Source organism: Arvicola amphibius, chromosome 12 (genome assembly GCF_903992535.2).
Source record: "Arvicola amphibius chromosome 12, mArvAmp1.2, whole genome shotgun sequence".
Classification (NCBI taxonomy): domain Eukaryota; kingdom Metazoa; phylum Chordata; class Mammalia; order Rodentia; family Cricetidae; genus Arvicola; species Arvicola amphibius.
In genome coordinates, this window is record NC_052058.2 from 33,018,487 (window position 1) to 33,042,994 (window position 24,508).

A 24,508-nucleotide genomic window follows, 5' to 3' on the forward strand; every position below is an offset into this window, starting at 1 on the left:
CCTTAATATCACGAGCACTGCCTGTCCTGACCTGAGGTGATTCACATTCTGGTCGCCCTTCAAAGCCTGGCCCTCTGGCTCTGTGGAGATTGTCCCTCCTCTCAGGGGCTCTGCAGAGATCTGCGGCCCCACAGTCTACACCTTCGTTTAATTTAACTTCCTTCTAACCGTCAGGAACTCCACTCAGAATCCTGCCCTGTACTTACCAGGACTCTTTGATTATGAGGGAGGGAGCACAAACCGGGAAGAGAGTCTTGGTATCCTGTTGTGAGTAGAGAGCCCCTAACTTCAGGTTACCGTCCTCCCCGGGCCACCTTGCTTTAGGGTTGTTTGCCAAGTCCAGTCAGTTCTGAAGCCTTAGCTTGTCAATACCCTCTGATTCAGGGCCTGGTTTAAATATTTACAGAACTGAATACATTGATTAAAGGAAGTGCTGAGGACAGGAACAGTGGTTATTAATAAATCATGCCAGTGGCTGTTTTTCTTGTGAGAAGCTCCATGGGTCTGATAAGCAATATATGCATGATTGATCACCTTGGGAGAAGGACCTGGGCTGGTGTGGCAGTCAACATGGGCCATGCAAGAAGAAGCCCCTGAGGAATTGCAGGGCTGGAGTTGCTCCCCGCCCCCGGGAATGTGGCTTCAGTGTGGTCTGCTTTCCATTACCTGGACCTCCCGAGAGGGCTGGTGTCTACAGCCTGACAATCAGGGAAAGCCTCTCCCTTTGTGTTGTTGACATGTCAAGGGACATACATGCCAATAACACGGGCAGCCATCACTTAATGCCTGTTTTGCTAAGCTTTGCATCCATTGGCCTGGGCCCAGGAAGCTCAGCCTTCCTGGAGAAGCCATCTGGCATCGGTAGACCCCACCCAGTGTACTCCGGAGGGCCCATCTATGCTGATTAGTCCCTGAGACTGTCAAGTCCCTGCTGCCAGCTGCCCTGCCCAGTATGCTAGAGGGAGGGAGAGAAGATGTCTGTCTGGTAGAATGAACAACTATCAGAATCTGTTGTAACAGAGTATAAAGACAGAGCTATAAATAGAGCCTGAAAACAGTCCAGAGCCTCATGTCCCACTGAAGACACCTGAGGGGCCTATTCCATCTTCTGTGGAGTATGGAAGGTTCTAAGCGCCTCCCTCCTGCAGGTGATCTGAAAAGAAGAATTCAAGAGTGGACAGTGGAGATTAAGCCAACCCACTCACAACAGAGAATCCTCACTCACTCACAGAGCCACCACCGCCTTCCGAGTCTTAGTTAAGCACATCAGGCAATCAAAACACAAAAATCCATGCATTAGATGTCTTAATCTTATTGAACTTGATTTTCAAAAAAGCTTTGGAGATGTACACATTGACATGTAGAAAAGAAATCTCAGCAATCAAAGGGGCACACATACCCTCATGTGGGCAAGGAAAGAGACCTAAGAAACTAAGACCTTCAGGCCTGTGCGTTTCCCCATCAGGAGTGATGAATAAGGTGTCTCCTGTGGGTAGTTGATCAAGCAGGGAGTCCCACTTGATCAACCATCTAGAAGAGGAGAACTAATACTGTCCTTTGAACCTCCTGAGTTCTGGAGTGTGACCCCTCAAAGTGTGATCTGCAGCACCCTTGTGTTGAAGCCCATGTGGCTCCAACATATGATAACTATTTTCCCTAATTAGACTGGAACGGAGTTGCGAGAAATAATCAGACATAACTTACAGGGTCATACTTGAAGGGCCAGCTCTCTCGTTTATTCTCCAAACAGTTTATATATCATCCCATCAATTGAGCGGGAAAATACATTAGGCTGTCTCCTAGGTAACCAGGTGAATGGCCTTTTGTCAGGTCCGCATCTACCTGTTTGCGAGTAGGTTAGCTGTCCTGTAGGCCATGAATTAGCATCTCTATAAGACATCCTCCAAATTACAAAAGGAAGGAGCACCAAACATCCTGATCAGCTTCAGCCAACACCTCTCCTCAGGTGATCTACATTAATAACAAAAGAAAATAGGAGCAGCGCATCCAGGCTGTTGTTAGGCTGAGACAGCTTGTCTGCAAAACTACGTGACCACCTCAGACCAGGCCTATGGCTCTTGTGCCATACTGAAATATGGGCCTACACTCTTAGTCATGAGGAAAGTGGTGTGCCAATCACACAGCCACACACAACTTTGAGGAAGCCGTATATAAAGGCACTTAAAGTGCCAATAGCCATAGAAAGACCTCTTCTGTTATGTGGGCCCATTGCTGGCTATTCAGACTCAGGAAACAAATTATCCGTGTAAGCATTCACCCTCCTATTCCCTTTATCACGGTTGTCATCACCATGGCTACCAGTTGATGTGCCAAGCACTCGGCAGGGCTTGGTGATCGCTCCTCTTCTGTGACAGTTTCTCCTCCTCCTCCTCCCACTTGCTCTGCAGCAGGCATTGTAAACTTATACAGTCTGGAGTTGTTGACCTGTAGACTGAAGAGATGTTCATATCAATTGTCAACTTGACAAGTTCTAGACTCACCTTGGAGACAAATCTCATGTCTGTAATGGAGTTTCTAGACTGGGTTCTTTGATGTGGGAAGACCCATTCTAAACGTTGCCAGTACCATTCCAGTGACTAGTGCCCCAGAGCTTGAACATAGAGGAAAAAGTAAGCTCAACCCCATCATCTGCCTCCTTCTGTACCTGGAGTGCAGGCGCAATGTGACAGCTGCCTCATGCTACTGTTGCCTTGGCTTCCCTTGACTGGACCCTCAAACTGTATACTAAAGTAAAACTCTTCCTTCCTTAAGTTGCTTTTGCCAAGAACTGTGCTACAGCAACAAAGAACGTAACTAATATAGAAACTTGACACCAGGAGTGAGGCTGTAATATAGAAACTTGGACTCAGAAGATACTCTGTGCGTACACTTTGATGTATTAGAACTGTTGAAGATTTGTGGGGATGTTTAAAGTTGGACTGGATGCATTTTTCGCTATGAGATAGCCATGAACCTGTGATGATGAGGGGTGAAGATTATAGCTTTAGCACGGTATCTTTGGTATCAGATCGACAAGGGGTGAGCTTTTGATGATTAATATTGATTGTCAATTGACAAGATCTAGGGGCACATAGATGTCTGTGAAGGAGTTCCTAGGTTGGGTTAAAAGGAGTGGAAAAATCCACCTTTAATCTTGGTGGCACCATTCAATGGGCTGTGGTTCTCACCTGGGTCCTACATGAAAACTGGGCTGAACACGAGCATTCATTACCTCTGCTTAGTGAGTGAGAACACAGTGTGGCTGACTGCCTCATGCCCCTGCTGCCACGCCTTCCCCACTGAATTAGTGAGGATTCTCTAGAAGAACAGAACTTACAGAATGAGTCTACATATATATAGGAAGGGGTTTATAAGAATGGCTAACAGGCTGCCGTCCAGCTACTCCAGCAATGGCTTCCTACCAGCAAAAGGTCCTAGAATCCAGGAGGTTGTACAGTCCGTGAAGTTACATGTCTCAGGTGGTCTTCAGTATACTGCAGAATCCCAAAGAAGTAAATGCTCTAATGCCAGTGAAGGCATGGACTGCGAGCAGGAGGGAGAAAAAGCAGGCAGAGAGAGCAAGCGTCCTTCCTCCAGGCCCTTTATATAGACTGACAGCAGACGGTGTGGCCCTGGTTGAAGATGGATCTTCCCACCTCAAAGATCCGACTGAGAAACGGGTTTTCTCACTGCAAATGATTTAATTAAGAAAAAAATCCCTCACAGGTGTGCCCAGCCATTTGCATTTTAGCTAATTCCAGATGAAGCTGTTAACAAATAAGAATAGTCGTTATAAGTCCACCCCGGGTCAACTTGACAATCATATCTCCTTATAACATGATTAATTTCCTAATGAAAACAGTAACCAGCTCACAGAAATGTACTATCACACATACAATTGCAAACAAATTATGTATTTAAGCAGGTCGTAATTATGCTTGACGTGATATAACTGTCCCTCACACAACCACAAATGCACTATAAATTTAGAATAGGAGTACTGTCCCTGGAGGGACATTTTGGGGTGGAGGGTTTCGAGACAAGGTTTCTCTGTATAACAGTCCTGGCTGTCCTAGAACTCACTCTGTAGACCAGGTTGGCTTCAGACTCACAGGGATTCACCTGCCTCTGCCTCCCAAGTGCTAGAATTAAAACCACCGCCTGGCCAAGAGATTTTCTTTTAGTAATCCTTTTTGTAAAACTTAAGTATGATTACCACTAATAGTCTCTCTATTGATGTTACATTACATGATCGAGAAGTCAAGGAAAGAAAACAAATATCTGTGCAAACACATTCTTAACAAAATATGTTAGAACCATGTCAGTTATAATCCTGGCTGGTTTCTGTAACTGGTGTCATGGCCCTAGCTGGTATTTATAACCACCTTTCCCTACTACCTATTCTGTATTTCCTCCATCTTCCGCAAGAACCTCCGCAGGTTTTGGCTCTTTTCCCAAAGGAGTGACCCATACCATCATTCCTTAAATATCTGTGCCCTTTGTCATCTGCCCTGGATTAAGCTGTTGTAGTTTTCCATTGACTAGTTAAGCACAGGACATGGGAGCGCCAAGAGGTGGCCTAAAAGAGCTCCTTTACTCCAGACATGATCTTTCTTACCTCCACTGGAGAGAACCAATCCAACTTGGTAGTTGCTTGGTAGTCTAGATTAACCGCCCCTCCTAACACTTATTCCTTTCTTAATCTGTTGGCCTAAGGGCATCAGAATCTCAAAGTGGCCAGGGTAAAGTCTGAGTTTCCAATTCAATGGAATGTTATGTCTCCTGGCAGGAGTGCTCCCTGTTCTGGAACCAAAACTTCTAGGCCAGCAGAATTTAAGGTCACAGGAACAGGAAGCAAAACTTTTCCTAGTGGGTCACTAGAGGTGATCGCGAGTAGAACTATTCCCTTTTCCACGCCTTGATTCCTGGTGGTGGGAGAAACAATATGTTATAATGGACGCTGATTCGAAGCATTTACTGCCGAGCCCTGCCCTAGCCCTCCAGGCTACTGTCACATAACTGGCACTGTGACTGGCTGTAACTGTGTCTTCAAAAGGCTGTTTCATTTTTCTATCAGAGCAGCTGCTTCAGGACGGTAGGAACATGGTCAGACCTGTGGATCCTATTATCAAGGGCGCACTGCCACACTTCTCTGGCTGTGACTTGAGTTTCCTGGTCTGAAGCAATACCGTGTGGACTATCATGACTGTGAATAAGGATTTCTATAAGTCCACAGGTGGTATGTGGCAGAAACATTACGTGGAGGAAAGGCATATCCATAACGAGACAGATTAATGTCTTTAAACAGTGATCAGGGTTAAGTGTGTGTTGATTCTGTATCAGGCAGCATAGGGGCCAGGCCCAGCATCCAGATGGGAGCAGGATGCAGATCCATCTGAAATACAAACACAACATGTTCATCCCTGTGCCCGGTGCTGCTGGAAGACAGCAGTGGCTGTGTTGTGGGAAGGAGCAAGGCTGTGCTGCTCTCAAGCACCCCTCCGATTTCTCTTTAGTTTTCCTTGAAAAGCACACTGTGTGGGGTCACCGTTCTCCCTTAATGTAGGAGGTCAGCGTAGGGGTGGCCGCATTCCTTGCTCAGTCAAAGCACTGCTGAGACAAGGCTGGCAAGGTCAGCACCAATGGCCAGGAGGTGGCTCTTTTGGATTCAGTCTTAGAGGTTGCATCAGACATCACCAGCAGCCAGAGCCAAGATTTTAATGGGAGAGAAATGCAAAACAAAATGTCTGCGCTAGTAGAGAATAAGGACCTTTGGTCCCTGGGGGAGATTTATCCATAAGGAATAAACCCAGAGAAGTGGAGACTTCTGGATCCCAGTGGCAGAGCAGAAACTCATGAAGGAAGGCTGTATACTTCCCTGCAAGTGCATAAATCCATGCTGCTTCTGAAGTGTTCTGGCATATGCCCCGGAAATCCAAGCGGAAAGTGGATCCAACTTGTCTTGCTATCCTGGGCCCCAAGCCTTGGTCCCGGGGTAGCCTGGGATCCAGTGGGGAGCAGATGGGGGGGCTGCAAGTCTGACCTAGATCTCGCCACGCTCACTGTGTGCTCTTGGCTTCCAGCTCGCTCCAAGAGCCTGGTGATGGGGGAACAGAACCGGAGCCCAGGGAGGCCCCTGGCCCCCCACAAGCTGGGCCCTGTACTCAAGGCCGGCTGGCTGAAGAAGCAGAGGAGCATCATGAAGAACTGGCAGCAGCGGTGGTTTGTGCTGCGTGGTGATCAACTCTTATACTACAAAGACAAAGATGAGAGCAAGCCTCAGGTAAGGCATGAAGGTCTTGCGTCCCATGGGCATTGTGCCGGGACAGCGAGGCAGGGGGAGGAATGGGGGGCTAAGCTTTGAGTATGAATGCAAGCAAGAACAGTACTCAAGTTTGTCTTACCCCTGTGCATGCTCCCATATCACAGCTTGTTTTTCCTAAAGCACACTCCCAACTTCTGAGATGAAAACGGTTCCTTTTTAACATTGGCAGAGTACATCCCCGCCTAGCTTAAGAAGCGGCCCTTCCCATCTTCCGCTCAGCGGCTTAGCGCTTCCGACAAAGACATGTGTGCACATATTTCATTCTCATTATCCAGGAAAATGGGCTCCAGACAAATCTAACCTGACACTGAAATCCGAATCCCTGTGTGACTCTACGTCTGCAGTCTCTGCCTCAAATAGGGGTATCCCTGTACTACTGGGGACCTCCCCATTTGGGTGATCCACTCAGACCAGCCTCGGTTTACTAATGGGGAAGGAGGCCTGTGGACAACCAGGTTCAGGTTTAAGCCTCCAGCATTCAGTGTGCTAAGACTGGCCCTTGGTTATAGAATTGCTGTGCAATTAGATTCCAGTATCATCCCTGTCTTGTAGGTAATATTGTTCTATTTTGCAAATAAAACCTAAGTTGAAAAAAAGAGTGACTGCCCCGAACCCTACAGGGAACATGCTAGATGGACTTCCAATACATTTCAGATCCGCTGAATTCACGACTTCGCTTTCCTCCCATGTAAAACTGGACTGATGAGATCAGGAATTCCCAGTTTGGACTAGAGCCACCTTCATCCTGTTCACTGTAGTTTGGTCCACCCTCATGAGTTTTGTCCATTTGTGCTATTACCTACGTGGCCATCTTCCTAAAGCAGTTCTACTCATTTATATATTTATTTTTACTGTAGAATTTGCATGACATAAATGGCACCATTGTATCCATTGTTAAAACATATAATTCAGTGGATTAAGCTCATTCACATTACTGTGCAATACGTTTTCATTTTGAGTGCAGATATATTTCAGAAAGGCAAGGTAACATAACTAACACAGAATAGAAACCATGAATGGAGGTAACCATTGGAATACATGAGGTGAAGCCACCAAGTGATTGACTTGTAGCCAGCTCCTTCCATCACTGCAGGCTGTGGGACGGGGCTTACCCCCAGCCCTGTTTCTACTCAAGCTAGTGTTGGGGACACGGAAAAGATACAAGCAAGCCAAACTGACACTTCTGACATTCTCAGACTATTGAACACAAGTGTGACAGAACTTGACAGCCTCCTGCACCCAAATTCACATCTTGCTTGCATGGACCATTTGGTCTTTCCCATGCTGTGGGAACCACTGAGACATGCACGGTCTCCTATATACCAAGGCCCTGTGACTTCTGGCTTTGAATGAGGGGATCTAAGTGTCCTTTCTGACTTGGAGCATTGATGGGGGTATGGCATGGCACGTGTTCTTTATCATCCCTTCTGTATTCTTTCCCCAGGGAATATAGTGGCTGTCCCACACTATCTGCAGGGATAGTTCCAGAACCCTCCATCAGTGTTCAAATCCCTGTGTACAATGATGTATTCTTCACATGTAGCCTTTGTATCCCCTCCCATAAACTTGAAACCATTCCCGGGTTGCCTATAATGCCAGGGGCAATCTAAATATAGATAGTTGTTGTACAGTATTGTCTGCAGTTCATGACAAGAAGAGACAATTTGCCCATGTTCAGTCTAGATATAACTAGAAATATTAATGATCCAGAGTAGTTCAATGCATGGGTGCAGAGGCCATGGCTGCAGACTCCTGGCTTTACCTCTTGCAAGGATTAGATGGCTCCAGTCCTGCAAGCCCAGATGTCTTGGAAGGGCCTCTGCAGAGCACTCTGGTTTGGTGTCTATGTGATCCGGCTGTGATGAGGCCATGCCCAACAGATGAAGCCACTAGCTGTTCTTTACCAGAATTTCACCATTGTACATTGGACTCCTGTTGTCACCCCCGATCGACTCAGCCTGCCATGCTTCCTTTGGAAGTTGTTCATTGTGATGTCGATTGATGCTAGGTGTTGGCAGCCCTGAGGTCCTCTCACTTGGGTGAAGATCCCTCTACTCCAGGCTCCCCCGTGCATTCCCTGCTGTATACCCTGTAGTAGACCAGGCATCCCTATCTCCAATCAGACAGCTCTAGAGCATGTCTCTCCCAGAATTTCCCATTGATGCCATCTTTTCCAGTCCTTGACAGCTTCTAGTGAGAGCAGCTAATTAAATGACAGTAACCACATCCCCATTCACTGGCCTGGATGCATAAGGGTATAGTAACCTTATCCCCACCCCAGGTCAGTGCAGGTCCTTTGTCTCCAGGGAGAATGACACATCTGTGAAAGGAGCCAACATACCCCAACAGATACCAGTCTCTGCTCGAGACTCCTCTTGTGACTTTCTGTGTCTGTGGACCCTTCCAGGGCACTGGGACATAACCGACGTTCCATAACCAACTCTGACTCCCGAAGCAGCCTTGCTGTATAAGTTCCTAATCTCAAGGCCACTATTAGTCCAATATGACATTTAGCTTCTACAGTGTGATCTCAAACTGCTGTCACAATCAAACCACAGATCCCTATCTAATTTCATGAAGTACGCGTAATAGACTAATTCTCAGTATCTGGTTCCTATAAAATACGCCTTGCTCACTGTTCACAGTGACAGCCCGGCCCAGCAGTCAGTCCCTCTCGGCAGAGAGCCTGAGCCAGCTGTTGTAATTGTCAGGAAAGGATACATCCAACCGCCTGTGATACTGCCCAGAGCTCAGATAAGCATCAGTCATAGCCCATGTCCTTGTTCCCTCTCAAAGCCTTTATCTCTTCTCCTTTGTCCCGCCTAGGCCAGGAGGGCCAGCAACTGATAGCACAGAGATGAGGCAGGTGGCTCGCATGAGCTCAGACATAAAAGGCCGAGCAGGGGTGCTTTCCAGAGCCCGACGTCTGCCCTCATCCCTTCAGCCTTCCCCAGAACATGCTCTGGGCTTTCTAGTCGGCAGACTGCAGTTTCTCCAGGGAAGGAGTCCAAGACTTTTTCATTTGTCTTTTTTGAGTTGTAATTTCAACTTCTGCTCGAAATGTTTTCTCATGGCATGAAGCTTCCTCGGGTGCTTTGGGTGGCCAGCTCTGTGGGTTTCCATTACTTGGAGATTCACTTTAGTGATCTCAGGCCTTAACCTGGGTGTCTCGTGGCACTGAGTAGCGATGGACCAGAATGGAAATGGCAAGTACAAGACAGAAAAACGGTAGCGCCAGAGAAAGAGTCCAAAGCAAGAGTAGGCGCTGACATTTTAGCTGACATAATAAACAAGAATAAACTAGAATTATCTGCTTCTTAAAAGACAGGAAGTTCGGGGAGATTGGGCCTAAAAATGAGAAGCAAAAATAAGCAAAAGAATGGGGAAAAGGAGAGGCAGTGGTGGTGCGCGCCTTAAATCCCAGGACTTGGGAGGCAGAGGCAGGTGGATATCTGTGAGTTCGAGGCTTGCATGGTCTACAAGGTGAGCTTCAGGACAGCTAGGACCCTAACACAGAGAAACCCTGTCTTGAAGAGAAAAAAAAGTATAAGGGAAGTCTACACCAGGACCTTTGAACAAAAAAAGAAGCAGACTGAGCAGGGTCCCTGAAATCAGGATCTGAGGTAGGGACACACACTTCAAAATTCCTTCCTAGTTATTGAAAAAATGAAGTAAAATCCAACCTTCTAGGTAAGGGCAGCAGATTTAGAAAATCAAATTTGACTGTTTCACCTCCTTAACACCCCTAACAAGTTACAACTATGGTCAAAGCTAAGAAGAGAGAGACAGCCTCCAATGCTGGGCAGATTAGCCAGAGGCAGCTGGTGTGTTTGACTGACCTGGATCCCAGGCAGAGCTGAGGGCTGCACAGGAGCCTGAGACTTGCAGAACAGGCCTGTCCCAACCGGCTGGAACTGGCAGCGCTGGATGTAGACTAAGAGGAGCAAAGACCAAGAGCCAAGGTTGAGAGTCAACTTCAAAAGCTGTTAGAGGATTAGGGTGGCAGCTAAGTCAGGTGCTGTGATGACCTGAGTTTAATCCCCAGCACCCACATAGAAAGCAGATGGATCCCAGGATTTGCTAGGCAGCCAGTGTAGCTGAATCAGGCAGCCAGCTCCAGGTCCAGCGAGAGACTGTCTCAAAAACATTAGATTAGAAGTGATAGAGGAGGACGCTTGGACCTCAGCTTCTAACCTGAGTATACACTCCCACACCTGTACACATGCACACACACATGTACACATGCATGTGCACATGTGCATATATACACAAGTAGATACATATGCAGAAAACACACACACACTTATTAGAGCTAAGATACTGTGATAAACCTAATGCCAACAGAATGCCAACAGATGGCTCCCTCCAGAATGGCACAGTCAGGTATAAGATTAAAAGTCTGGTCCCTGGAAAAAGTAGTGGGCAGAGCATCACTTCAGACCAAAGACCCAGCTCTCAGTGGGAGCACTATGTTCCCACATCCCAGGGTTCACTCACCCTTAGCTTTCAGGCCCTTCGGTTAGGAGCAGCTTCCTCCCTGGTCCAGAGAGGACAGTGAAGAACTTCCGGGGCTTGTGAGGGCAGTGGCCCAGGTGGAACCCATCACACTTCCAGGACTTAAGCCTCTTAGCAGTAAAGGCCAAGATGGCAGAAGAAATGCAGACGAAAACGGGAAGAGGGAGGAGGAGGAAAAGGAGGAAGGCTGGGAGAAGGAGAAGGTGTCAGCCATAGAAACAGAAATGCCAGAGGGGAGAAGCTCCATATTTAAAATTCTTTACCAGGCCTGGTAGTATAGGCCTGAATTCCTAGCTACTCTGGAGGCTACGGCCAGTGTATCACAAGTTCAAGGCCAGCATGGGCAACTTAGTGAACCCCGTTTCAAGGGGATGCAGCTCAGTGGAAGAATACTAACCAGCCTGTGCCAGGCTCTGAACTCAATCCCTAGCACATCCGAACAACAGAGAACTGTCCCTCACTTCCTCTGAGAAAGACTGCAAACCCGGAGGAGACAGAGAACAAAACCTTCCCTAAGAGGTCAGAAGTGAGCCGGGCGGTGGTGGCGCACGCCTTTAATCCCAGCACTCGGGAGGCAGAGGCAGGTGGATCTCTGTGAGTTCAAGGCCAGCCTGGTCTACAAGAGCTAGTTCCAGGACAGGCTCTAAAAAAGCTGCAGAGAAACCCTGTCTCGAAAAACCAAAAAAAAAAAAAAAAAAGAGGTCAGAAGTGAGACTTCCAACTTGGGACACCTAGAAGAGGAAAGAAATGACAAAGGCATGACAGACAAACCATCTGATCAGGTGCTCTGGAGAGAGAAAAGGGAGAGGATGTGTCCTCAGAGAAATAGTGCCATGAGCCCCACACAGGGTGGGGCTGGTGAAGCAGACAGCGCTAGGGAGGTGCAGGAAGAGGAGAGAGCGGGAGGAGGCACAGTCTTAGGTCTCAGCTGTGCTTGGAATCCTCCAGATAATGGCTAAAACGCGGTGCCAACATGCAGTAGCATAAACATGGTATTTGGGAAAAGAAAGAAAATCCCATTTAAGAGACTGAAAGTGCTGATCCTGACAGTGGCGGGGGAGGAATGAATTGCTGTCTAGTGGCATGGTGGAGGACTATTTTAATCCCTAGTAACTTTGCTCTTAGAAGTCAGTGAAATAAAACTGAAATAATTAATATGGAGTTTGAAAATACAAATAAGCTAGATTGGTAAGGCTGGGGGTGGACCTGGGAGGGAGCTGGGAGGACGGCGGACATGGGAGGGAGCTGGGAAGACAGCGGACCTGGACAGGGAAGACAGTGGACCTGGGCTGGGAGGAGAGTGGACCTGGGAGGGAGCTGGGAAGACAGCGGACATGGGATGGGAGGACAGAGGAACTGGGCTGGGAGGACAGCGGACCTGGACGGGGAGGACAGAAGACCTGGACAGGGAGGACAGCGGACCTGGACAGGGAGGACAGCAGACCTGGGAATGGGAGGACAGCGGACCTGGATGGGGAGGACAGAAGCCCTGGATGGGGAGGACAGCGGACCTGGACAGGGAGGACAGCAGACCTGGGAATGGGAGGACAGCGGACCTGGATGGGGAGGACAGCGGACCTGGGCTGGGAGGACAGCAGACCTGGACGGGGAGGACAGCGGACCTGGGCTGGGAGGACAGCGGACCTGGACGGGGAGGACAGCGGACCTGGGCTGGGAGGACAGCGGACCTGGACGGGGAGGACAGCGGACCTGGACAGGGAGGACAGCAGACCTGGGAATGGGAGGACAGCGGACCTGGATGGGGAGGACAGCGGACCTGGATGGGGAGGACAGCAGACCTGGACGGGGAGGACAGCAGACCTGGGCTGGGAGGACAGAGGACCTGGGCTGGGAGGACAGCGGACCTGGACGGGGAGGACAGTGGACCTGGGAGGGAGCTGGGAGGACAGCGGACATGGGAGGGAGCTGGGAGGATAGAGGACCTGAGAATGGGAGGACAGTGGCCACTGAGATTTCTGTGTCGTGTTATAATTTCTCACAGTGGTCTGTCCACTCACATCCACCTTTTTAATGACTTTTAACTTAACCAATAGAGAAAACAATAAAAACCAAAGAAAAGAATGGAGCAGAGCCACAGGCCTAAGTGACCTTCAGGTAATTAGAAAAGGGGTGGTTAGAGACTAGACATGTCACCGGGGCCACCAAGGGCTACGGAGTCACACAATGGCCTCTGAAGAGCAGGCCTTGACCTAATGTTGGTGCTCAGTAGTCATGGACAGTGTGTGTGTGGCAGTCCACCTCAGGGAGGGCCAAGAGGCCAGAGCGTGAGGTTAGTCACACAGAGAGCAGAAGCAGCAGCTATTAGCCAGAAATCAGGTATGGCTCCACCTGGGGGCAGGGCCTTCGTTCCGTCCCCGTGTTGGGGCATCCACTGTGGTTGAGGAGCTCACACTCCATCACCCGGGAAGTCATTCTCAGCAGCATAGGCAGGAACTGGAGGGTACAGACAGGAGGCAGGAGGGGGGGTCAGGAAGCCCTGCTTGCCCCGGAGAGAGGGCCTGTGGGTACTGGAAATAGCAGGGCAGAGTGTGAGAGGCTGTGGCATTTGAGGGACACCAGCATGGCTCAGGCAGCTGCAGGTTCTGGCCGGGACATCTGAGAAGCCATTTTCAAGCAGGCTGGGTTTCCGGTTTTTTTTTTTTTTTTTTTTTTGTCTCTTTGTTTTGTTTTCTTTCCTCTTTTCCAGGATAATCAGCGGCAGGAGGCTGAGCAGTAAGGAGCAGTAGAAAATTGATTTAAAGTTTGATTTAATTTAGCATAAAAGCCTGGCATTGAGAGAAGAAGACAAGATGGATGGGAAACGGGGCTCTGGTGGGCGTGGGCTTTAACACAGTCAGAAATCTTTAAGGAAACTAATAAACGAAACATGCCAAACTCCCACAGTGAGCAAACAAGGGGTTCATCCCACAGTGAGCAAACAAGGGGTTCATCCCAGTGAGCAAACAAGGGGTTCATTTTGTGTTGGCCAGCGCCATGGAGCCAGCCCTGGAGCGTGGCTGTATTCCCAATGGTACTCCAGTGGAGAAAATTCATTTTTCCTTTCCTAGAAGCATCAGTTGCAAATAGCTTCTTTTTAAAAATATTTATTTATTTATTATGTATATAACATTCTGTCTGTATGTATGCCCGCAGGCCAGAAGAGGGCACCAGACCCCATTACAGATGGTTGTATAATGTTGCTGGGAATTGAACTCAGGACCTTTGGAAGAGCAGGCAGTGCTCTTAACCTCTGAGCCATCTCTCCAGCCCCAGAAAATAGCTTCTTGTCCCGTGTCCACTTTCCCCTCTCAGAGCTGGAACCTCCTCTGGCTTGAGCCTGCTCAGGTCCTGTGTGTGCTGCCACAGGCTGTGTTACAAACTCATTTTAAAAGACACAGAAAAAAAAATCTTAATATTGCAATATTAATTATGTGTTAGATATAGTAAACTAAGTATACTATTCAATCGGTGTAAGAAATATTTACAAAACAGGGAACCTTATGTGGGGGTTGGGAAGGTCATCCAATTCCATAGCTTGAAAGTCATAAGGAATTTCCAAAATATAAGCAGTGTCCGGCTTCCCTGGGGCCAACATTGACCAAGCTTTTCAACAAAAAGCCATTGGGAACCCCTCCTTCCCACCTCACCTCAAAAACGGGAACATTTCAAATTCAGGTGAGGGGTGTGGGGGCATGGCATCTCACCTAGGCTGACGGGTGCCCCAAAAGCATCTAAAAGCCGGAACAACTTCAGTGAGACTGGGCTCAGCAGAGACCTTTCATCTCAGCCAAAGGCATCCACAGCAGGAGCCAGGGAGGGAGCAGTTTGCTACCTGACTCGAAGCCACTTTATACACAGCTAGCTTTCTTATGAGCCTGGGACCACCTGCTGGGACCGCCGTGGGTTGGGTCCTCCTCCATCAGTTAACAGTCAGACAGTCCCCCCCAGACACGCTTACAGACCAGTCTGACCTAGACAGTTGCTCAGCTAAGAGTCTCGTGGCTCTAGGTTGTGCCACCTCGACAGCTGAAGTTGATCAGGACACTTGCCATGGATGCCTGGTATCTGGGCTTCAGCAAAGCACCTTACCAGTGTCCCACATCTGCGGGGCGGGGGAAGGGGAGGAAACGGTAGCTTTTTGAACTTGGGCTTCCAAGTTCATTGATGAGCTTAGCCATGGTCAAACAAAATCCATCTGGAGAAAGGTAGTCCCTCAAGCCCTGCATTTTCAGCATGGCAGGAATAGGGATGCAGGAAGATGAGGAGCTTGAACTTCCACGGATCAGAGAAACAGCTCAGTACATTGCCTGGGGCAAGGAAGTCTTGGAAAGAGTGCTCTGTAAGACATTCATCCTCACAGGAAAACAGGAGCAGACTTGCTCAGCATGACCACTCTGTTCCTATGTGTGGCTTACTGGAGCAGGTGAGCACCAGTCTCTGGGGCTGACAAAGTGGCTTGGAGGGGAGGTTTAAACAGAGATGGTCTCTAAGGGCCTTTCCGACTCTCAAAGCCAAAAGGGATGCAAGAAATGAAGACCTGGATTCAGCTAAACTAGCACAATTTTCCAAAGCCACATCCTATTTAAGTCAAAACTGGGACCAGAGGAAAAGATGCTGAGCTCTGGATCTGCCAGGGCAGGCACTTTTTCCCAGAGTTCCAGTTGTTGGTGACATCATGGTCTTCAGCTGCCATCTTGTGTAGAGCATCTGAACCCTGGGCTCCATGGTAGGCCTGATGAGAATCTCAGAGGAGACAGGGTTGATAGTGGACACCGTGGGAGGCTTGGAGCTGGCAGCTTGCACAGTAGTATTTGGCAGTGAACATGACCTTGAGCTAGTTGGCTGTCAATAGGTATCTGTTAGCATGGCAGAGAAAAATTAAACTGTGGATTTTTCCTCGTTTAAAATGCCCTTGGAGACAACTTCAAATGTCTCTTTTGTAAAGAATTGCTAGACACTTATAAAAAGAGAAGTATCAGTTATTTAGGTCTAAATCTGAGAATTTATGTTTTTTTAATGAGATTCTTCTAAGTTTCCAGCCATTTATGAACCATAACTCCTGCTGTCTATACATATCAAAAGCTGAGTTCTAGTCAAGCAGGTTAAATCAAAAAAGCTGCATTTACTAAATTCAAATTGGCAACCACAGCAGCTCACTTTTAAACAAATTTTCATTAGAATAAATTTACCCTGCCTGTACCATGTCAAGGAAAAAACATAAATGAAATTGCTTTAAGACTTGTCTTAGCCAGGCAGTGACGGTGCATGACTTAATCCCAGAACACAGGAAGCAGAGGCAGGTGAATCTCTCTGAGTTTGAGGCCAACCTGGTCTACCGAGTGAGATCCAGGACAGCCAGGGCTACACAACACAGTGAAACCCTGTCTTGAAAACAAACAAACAAACAAATAAACAAATAAACTTTTCTTGCACCTTCCTGAATCTCTGGAGGCAATAGTGGCATTAACTGGTAACATAATTGTAATAATAATAATTACTATCATCAATAATTATATGCAAGTATGCTGCCACTCCTATAGGAAAGGAACTGCCACTTCTCAGCCACTTTTTCTAAAACTGACCTCTGTGAACGCTGAGTGGTGTCACATGGCTGAGGCAAGTGGAAGCAGGGGACTAGGAGTTCAAGGCTGCATAACGAGACCGCCCCAACAAAACCAATCCCCAACTTTTGTGTTTCCTCCAGTGTCCCTGATCATTCATAAAAACGAAGTGCCCTCCTTTTGGTCTGCTAATTTAATTCAGCACGGAGCTTCCAGTGCCTCTCACGGCAGATCAATCCTTTGGCTTTAAGTTGAACCCGGTTGATTTACGGTAATAGCTGGAAGGTTGTCTGGCAAATCATGGGCTTTGTCAATTACTGGGCAGAAAAGTGAATTGGATGGCATTGGGGCCGCAGGGAAGGATACCTTACTCATTGTATAGCTGAGCTTGACTTACGTTGCATTAGTGTTTAGCCATTCTTTAATGCACTGGTAGACTACTGATCAGCATAATTTAGGTGATTGGAGATGGCTTCTGTCAAGCTGATGCCTTCTCTAGGCTGCCAAGAAAAATAGGTATATTTCCTAAAGAGTATGCAGTGTTTGCACAAGTTAGAGAAGACTTCTGTCTGCCCCCACAAAAAGGCAGCAGGTGCTCTTGGCTCTAGCCAACTCATCAAGTCAGGGTGGCACAGCTGAGCCTGTGTGTCTCCAGTTAGTCTGTCTGCTAATAGTGTAGCGGCCTCCCTCTCAGCTGCCCAGTATACCCCAGGGCATCAGCATTGCTGCTGGGCTTTCCAGAAACCCTGTGGGATGGAACCATTTCCAACCAAGGAAGGGTGTGTCCCCATGGGTGCCCCATGGTGAGAGACAAAAGCAAGACAGCAGGACCAAGAGCTTCCAGCTCTGGTACCAAACCCACAGGCTGGCCTTGCAGAAATGACTGCAGAGTACAGGGGCAGAAATTAACATGGATGTCCACCTGAGTCCTACATCAGAGAAAATTCTGGAAAGCTATAGATGGCTGGCAAAGAGCCTCTCAGTTCCAAAGAAGCCCAGAGCTGATGCCTGAATGTGCTTGTTGTCTCTGAAGTCAGCTGCCTCAGTGTGATGTTGCCGCTACACACCATGGAGGGCAGGGGGGACTAGGCTAAGCCCAGTTTCCCCCAGCTCCTCTACTTGAAACACTAGGCATGTCAGGAGACAAGCACCTTCCACCTTATCCAGAGAATCAAGAAAGAAACGGAGTTGCTTCTATAATCCTAGCACCCTACATTACCCTGGCTAAGCCGTCACAGGCTGGACATTTGGTGAGGGACAGGAGATGTGTTTGTCCCATGTGTCTCTGGCCAATCTGTTCTCGGATGGAGCAATAGCATCCCCACCAACAGCATCATATTCCCCCGGGCATCAGCATCACAATAGGCCAGGGGGACATGAAGCTCCTTGGATCTATGTCAACCCTTAGCAGATTTTTTTTTTCCAATTTTCCAGTTCAAATTTTCAGGCAGTTGGGGACGTTCCTGATCATTGAAGGTGGAGCCCAGAGCCGTGCCCTGCAGACCATCAGAGTCAGACATTGTCCATTGACTCTCATCCCCAATAGCATACTGCAAATAGGTGGACCAGCCTTCTATTCTATTTTACTCCCCAATATCCAGTCCTAGGAGCAAAGTAATAATCAGTATAGCTGATGCCCTTCACTACAGAAGATGCAGTCTAAGACCCCCAGAAGTGCCTGAAACTATAATCTAAAACCCACATGCACCAAGCATTTTCCTACATGTATAAATATGTGATAAAGTTTGATTTATAAATCAAACATTGTCATAGGTTAATAGCAATAGACAATAAAGTAGAATAATTAAAGTATCATTCTATAATTCAATTTTATGCTTGGGATCATTATTAAGGAAGGGTTACTAGAGCCCAGCTATGGCGCATGCCAGTCCACCTAAGAACTAAGACAGCCACTAAGTTGCTCACAAGGAGTGTTCTGCTCAGTTTCTATCACCTTGACATAAACCTAGATATCTGGGAAGTGGGAACGTTAATTGAGAAAATGCCTCTATAAGACTGGCCTGTAAGCAAGTCTTTCGGGTGTAGCTGTGATTAGTGCTTGGTGTGCGAGGGCCCAGCTCACTGTGGGTATAGTACAGGTGGTATAGTATAGGGCAGGTTGTCCTGAGGTGTGTAAGGAAACAGGCTGAGGAAGCCATAGCAAACCAGTAGGCAATGTTCCTCCATAAGCTCTCAGCTTCACTTTCTAATTCCAGGTTCCTGACTGGAGTCCCAGCCCTGACTTCCTTCAGTGATTGGCTAAAGTGGAAGTGTAAGAGAAAGAAAGCCTCTCCTCCCCACGTTGCTTTTGGTCACGGTGTTACATCACAGCAATAGGAACCCTAACTAAGATGGGAGGGGAGAGTATACCCCACGGCTATGCTAGAAGAAGACACTAGTCACATGCTGCCTGGAGTTTGAGAGTTCATCCAGCTATTTAATTTAATCCCAACACTTGCTTGGAAGGCAGAAGCAGGCAGATCTCTTCAGTTTGAGGCCAGCCTTGTCTATAGTAAGTTCCAGGACAGCCAGGTCTACACAGAGAAACCCTGACTTGAAAAACAAAAGAAAAAACAAAAATTATACATACATATATACATACATGCATACATACATATGCATGTATATGCATGTATAATTTTGTGTATATATGTATGTATAATTTTGTGTATATACATATGTATATATATATATGTGTGTGTTTGTGTGTGTGTGTGTGTGTGTGTGTTTATTTCTGGAATGTTCTACTTCATACTTCCAGACTATGGTTGACCAAATGTAACTGAAACTGCAGAAAATGAAATGGAATAAGAAGGAATTGTTGTTTTATTAAGAAGCTTTACCAATATGGAAATAAATATTTAATAGTGCTACTATTCAAAATTGTGTGTGTGTGTGTGTGTGTGTGTGGGCGTGTGCGCACGCGCGCGTTTGTGTGTGCATGTGTGGGGCGTAAGTAGTTCAAGACAACATCAATATTTATTTTCTCAAAATAGTATCTCATTAGTTAAAATAACCAACGCTGATGTCCTCTGAGATCGTCTTGATAAACATACCAAAAGTTTACCTTTTAATGGAGCAACATCAGCTGTGGATGAGGCTTAGGCTTCCGCTGTCTCTATGGCCTCCCAGGTTGACCCAGCAGGGAAGGAAGAGAGAGAAAAGAGGTCACGGTCATGTTTGAAAGGGTGCTTGACGTTGAAGTGGACACCGCTGCTTTCCAGGTCCACTAACCTCATCTCACCAGGTGTTCCCACCCTCAGATCTCTCAAAAACAATAATAGATAGAGATTCCATGGCTCTAGACCCTTCTCCAAGCCTATTACAAAATAGCATGCCCTTTTGCCTCTCCCCCTGTTGCTGGGCAGGCTAAACACTAGATGGTTTAGGCAATCCCTGGTTTAGCATTCCATAATACTAGAGGCATAGCACCCTGGGACACAACTCAGCTCTCTAATTCAGGCTGCCCCTAAGGGCTCTGGGTCCATACAGACTCTTCCCAACATGCAACAGCATCTTAGCTCATAAACATGGCAATAGGCATTAGAATGCCCTCACAGTGACAGGCCAAGGAAGGAGGGGGAACTCCCTGGGTGCTGTTGGGGTCATTGGTACAGCTCATCCACAGCCAGCAGAATACCCCTATCTGCAGGGAATTCTTCAGAGTGACTTGGGGTGAATCAGGACACACAATTTGGGAAGTTTAGCTTAGAGTTCAGCCTCTTAGCTGTCACATAACAAATTGCACAAGTCAGGACCTTCCCACCTTGGGAAGGGCACCTCCTGGGGCCTTGGGAGAGACTGTTATTTGCAATCTGAGGGCCTTCTCTACCCATGCCTCATGCCCAGACTCTTCATTCTCAGCTGCATTTTCCAGTGGTTCAGAACTGGGCTGGAAATGATCAGCTTGGGGATTATAGGGTATGGGGAACCCCAAACCTTACTTCCACAGAAGAGTCTGTTCTTGGGACCCTGATCCTAAGGCACACTCCAACCTGGGTCTAAGATTTTTCTGCATAAAACTGAAGAAGCTCCAAGATGTCGTGCAGAATACAGTGTTCCCAGGACCAGTTCTGGTATGCGGGTGGGAGAACACCCGGAGTCCGGGGAAAATCTGAACTGTCAAGACAGTGTCTTAGCAAAGACAGACAACTGAACTTCCCCCACTCCTCAGGGATGTGAGGGTCTCACCCAAACACTCATTTGTCTCTGTCCTTTGCCCGGGTCTCTGTCTTGTGGAGGGTGATGGCTCCTGGCCATGTACCTGGATGATAAGGAGGGAGGGAGGCTGCTTCCCTACTTGGCAATGAGATTCCTTCATGTTTGGATTATTTATGTCAAGTTCAGAGAGATCTGGTTCCTGGCTAGGTGTCAGATGGCTGAAACTTTTGAAGATGGATCTGAGGCCCCATGAGAATTACACCAGATAAGGAACCTGAGCGATTGCTCTCGAAAACCAGCCTGCAGTTCTGCAAGACTCCGCCTGTAAGGAGCTTATCTTTCAACTTCATTACAGGGACTTCACACAGTCGTGGTGAAAAATGAAGACTTCCCAGGAAGCCTCCCTTTGCTAAGTTTGAGCTGAGTTAGGATCGCAAAGGCTTCAACACTAGGGCAAACCCAAGATCCAGGGAAGTGGAGGAGCTACAGAGACCCTACAGTACATCATAAACTCTAGAGAAGGACCCTATCCTGTCACCTCAGACTCCCCAGATCTGTGTCCTACCTTATTTCATGACGCATGAAGTATGGTAATGGGGACTCACAGAAATATTTTCATGTCTAAAGGTCAGAAAATCAGGCCTGGGCCCACGAAGTCATCTTCCCAAGACCAATACTACTACATTACAAACCCCAGAACTTTCTCTACAAATTATTTTTGTTATGTGTGTGGGTGTTTTGCCTGCATAGGTGTCTGTGTGGTGCATGTGCGCATTGATGGAGGAGACTGGAAGAGCTGGTTGGAAACTCCCTGGAACTGGAGTCACAGATGGTTGAGAGACACCCGTATGGGTGCTAGGAATCAAACCTTCATCCTTTGGAAGAGCAGCCAGGGCTCTTAGCTGCTGATCCATCTCCACATCTCTCCTGGTGATGGTTCTTAAGCATTCATGTGTGTGTGTGTGTGTGTGTGTGTGTGTGTGTATGCTGCATCCTACAACATTCGATCATAAGCAGACTTGACCGTGTAGCTCTCACGACAGTCCTCTCTCCAGGTGCTGGGTCTGGAGACGCCCAAGAGTTAGCTCAGGAAATTCTCATATAGCCCCACATTACTGGGAAGGAAACTGAGACTCTGGTGACACAGGCATCTCCTGAAGGCCCAGTGTGACCTCAGTCATAAGATTGTTCAGTACTGTCTTTTTTTTTAGAGGTCCTGGGTACCTACGTAGCCTGGCTCCAACCCAGGTCCTCTGAGTACCCCATCCCATCAGATGCATCTAGAGGAAAATGCCTCTCTAACATTCCACAGAGAGGGAAACGCTAGGAAAAGCAAACTTAGCCCCAGTACCTAATATGAATAAACAGTGGGCCAGGACTGAGACCTGACCTCTCTAAGGATAAAACCTTGGAGGTTTCCATGTGAGTCCCATCGCGGATGTGATGCTCGTCTGTCTTCGCGAGTTAGGTCCTGGGTGTGACATCTGACTAGAGACAGGCAAGCAGAGTTCTGCCGCTGTGCAGACTCTGGCCGAAGGATGTGAAGGGAACCACCACTTGATTTTAGTCAAAGGGGAGTTGGGAGGCCTGCCTCACTAAATGCTCGCAGACGACGAGGCTATCAGTCTCTGTTTGGGAGTGACAGACGGACATTCTGGACTGCGGGAGGGTTGAGCAGGCTGGCCTTCTCCTGACATGAAGGGGGACGTGCAGGGAATGGGTGATGGGTGACGGGAGGAGACACATGCCAACAGCCCATCCCTCAGGCCTGAGCAGCCCTTCAATTATCTAGCTGCCTTTTTTTTGAACTTTAATATTATTTTAATGTTCTTATCTAGGCGCAAACATTACAGGGTAGAACACGAAAAGGGCCTCACCGTTCCCTCCCAACATGGAGGAATTGTGTGCCCTCCCTGAACACAGCTGGCCCTCCATATTTGAAGACTGTGCGTGTTTACCTGACTGCAGACGAACGACATTGGAGCAGACAGCTCTTTATGCCTGTATGAACATGTGGAGCTTTTTTCCTTTGTTTTCTTTTCTCCAAACAGTATTATGTCAACTGTTTACATAGCATCTTTGCTGTGCTGGGTTTTATAAGGAGTCTTGAGACAGTTTAGTATGTACTGGAGGATGTATCTATGTTTTGCAAATCCTACAGTGTGAGCATCCGTTTACATTGTATCTGTGGGGGCCCCTCACGCGCCTTTCCTAAATAAACTGATCCCACTCTAGAGGGCTCCACACTGTTAGTTAATCACTTCCCAGAGGCCCGCACTTCTTAGTTTTGATATTTGGGACATTCCAACATAGGAATTTGGGGGAGACTCAACACTCAAACCGTGGTTACTATGCATGGATTTCTTTTTAAGATTTATTTATTTATTATGTATACGGTATTCTGTCTGCATGTGTGCCTGTCTGAAGGCCAGAAGGGCGGTACCAGATCTCATTACAGATGGTTGTGAGCCATCTTTAGCCTATATTTCTGCTTTTAGTAATAAAGTTTATTTATGCCAACATATCAAAATGCTTTTCTTTCAGTGTGATAGCATATAGCATATAAAATTATTGGGGTATTTTACATTCTTCATGCTGCCTTTGAAATTTCATTACTGTGTTTTTCAATTTATACACCAGACTCTAACCAAAACTACTTGGTTTGCGGGGGTATAGGTGTGGCTCAGTATTAGGATACTCACACAGCATTCTGGTGCCAGAGGCCCTGGGTTTAAGGCCCAGTGTCACAAGAAAAAAAAAAGGAAAGCACTTGAGCTACCGTTAGATTTCATAAAATACATATGTGAAGTAGAATCACAGACCAGTGGTCCAAACAGATAGCTCCCCTCCAAACGTATCTGTGATAATCACCTAAACAAATGAACATGTTCTGTCCCATGAAGAGGGGTCGGAAGAGCTGCGGATATATTAATGCTGCAGTGTGTGTGTGTGTGTGTGTGTGTGTGTGTGTGTGTGTGTGTGTGTACACATACTCCACATGGAGGCTAAAAGAAGTGTCTTCCTCTGTCACTCTCCACCTACATGTGTGTGCAGAGGTTGGCAGTGAGGTCTCCCTCAATTTCTCTCGCCTTGCTTTTTGACACGGGGTCTCTCCCTAAACCTGAGCTTAGCGATTCAGATAAACTGACTGGCCATCAAGCCCCAGGGCTCTTCCTGTCTCTACCACCCCGGCGCTGGGATTGCAGGCATGCATTACCATGCTTGGTTTTTTCCAGATGCGTTCAAACATGCAGAGCAAGCGCTTTGCCAAACAAACCACCTCTCTAGCCACTTCGCCATTATCTAGTGGGAGATCTCTCATCTCTTGGCTAGGTTTACTCCTAGGTATTTGTCCTTTTTATTTGAGGAGCTCATATATGAACACAGTGTATTTGTATTTATTTTATGGTTGTTTGGTTTTTGGAGACGGTTTCTCTGTATAACCTTGGCTGTACTAGAACTTACTCTCTAGATCAGGCCGACCTTTTCCTCCAAGTGCTGGGATTAAAGGGATGTGCTATCACTGCCTGACTCATGTGTTTACATTTTTAAGCTATGGCTGAATGGTATGGTTTTATTTTAATTTCTCAGCAAGTTTATTACTTGTATGTAGGAAAGCAGCTGATTCTGTATGCTGTGTTTCCTGCACCTTTCCTGTAAGTCTTTATTAGATCAGTAAATTTTCTGGAAGCAGAGAGACAAATCAACAAGTATCCTCTGACCTCTCCACACAATAAATACATGTATAAAAATAAAATAATTACAGATAGGCAGTGGTGGCACATGCCTTTAATCCCAGCACTTGGGAGGCAGAGTCAGGTGGGTCTCTGTAAATTCAAGGCCAGGGTGGTCTACAGAGCAAATTTCTGGAAAGCCAGGGCTACACAGAGAAACCTTGTCTCGAACAACCAAAAAAAAAAGTCTAGAGACTGGGTACCTTTCTCAT

The 24,508-nt window shown here is 47.3% G+C and overlaps 1 protein-coding gene across 1 annotated transcript in view; it reads left to right on the forward strand.

Moving 5' to 3' along the window:
- Positions 1-24,508, forward strand: part of Arhgap22 (Rho GTPase activating protein 22) — a 121,097-nt gene that overhangs the window by 18,515 nt on the left and 78,074 nt on the right. Inside the window, 1 exon segment of the mRNA XM_038349245.1 lies at positions 6,084-6,283. Coding sequence (XP_038205173.1) covers positions 6,084-6,283 — 200 coding nt within the window.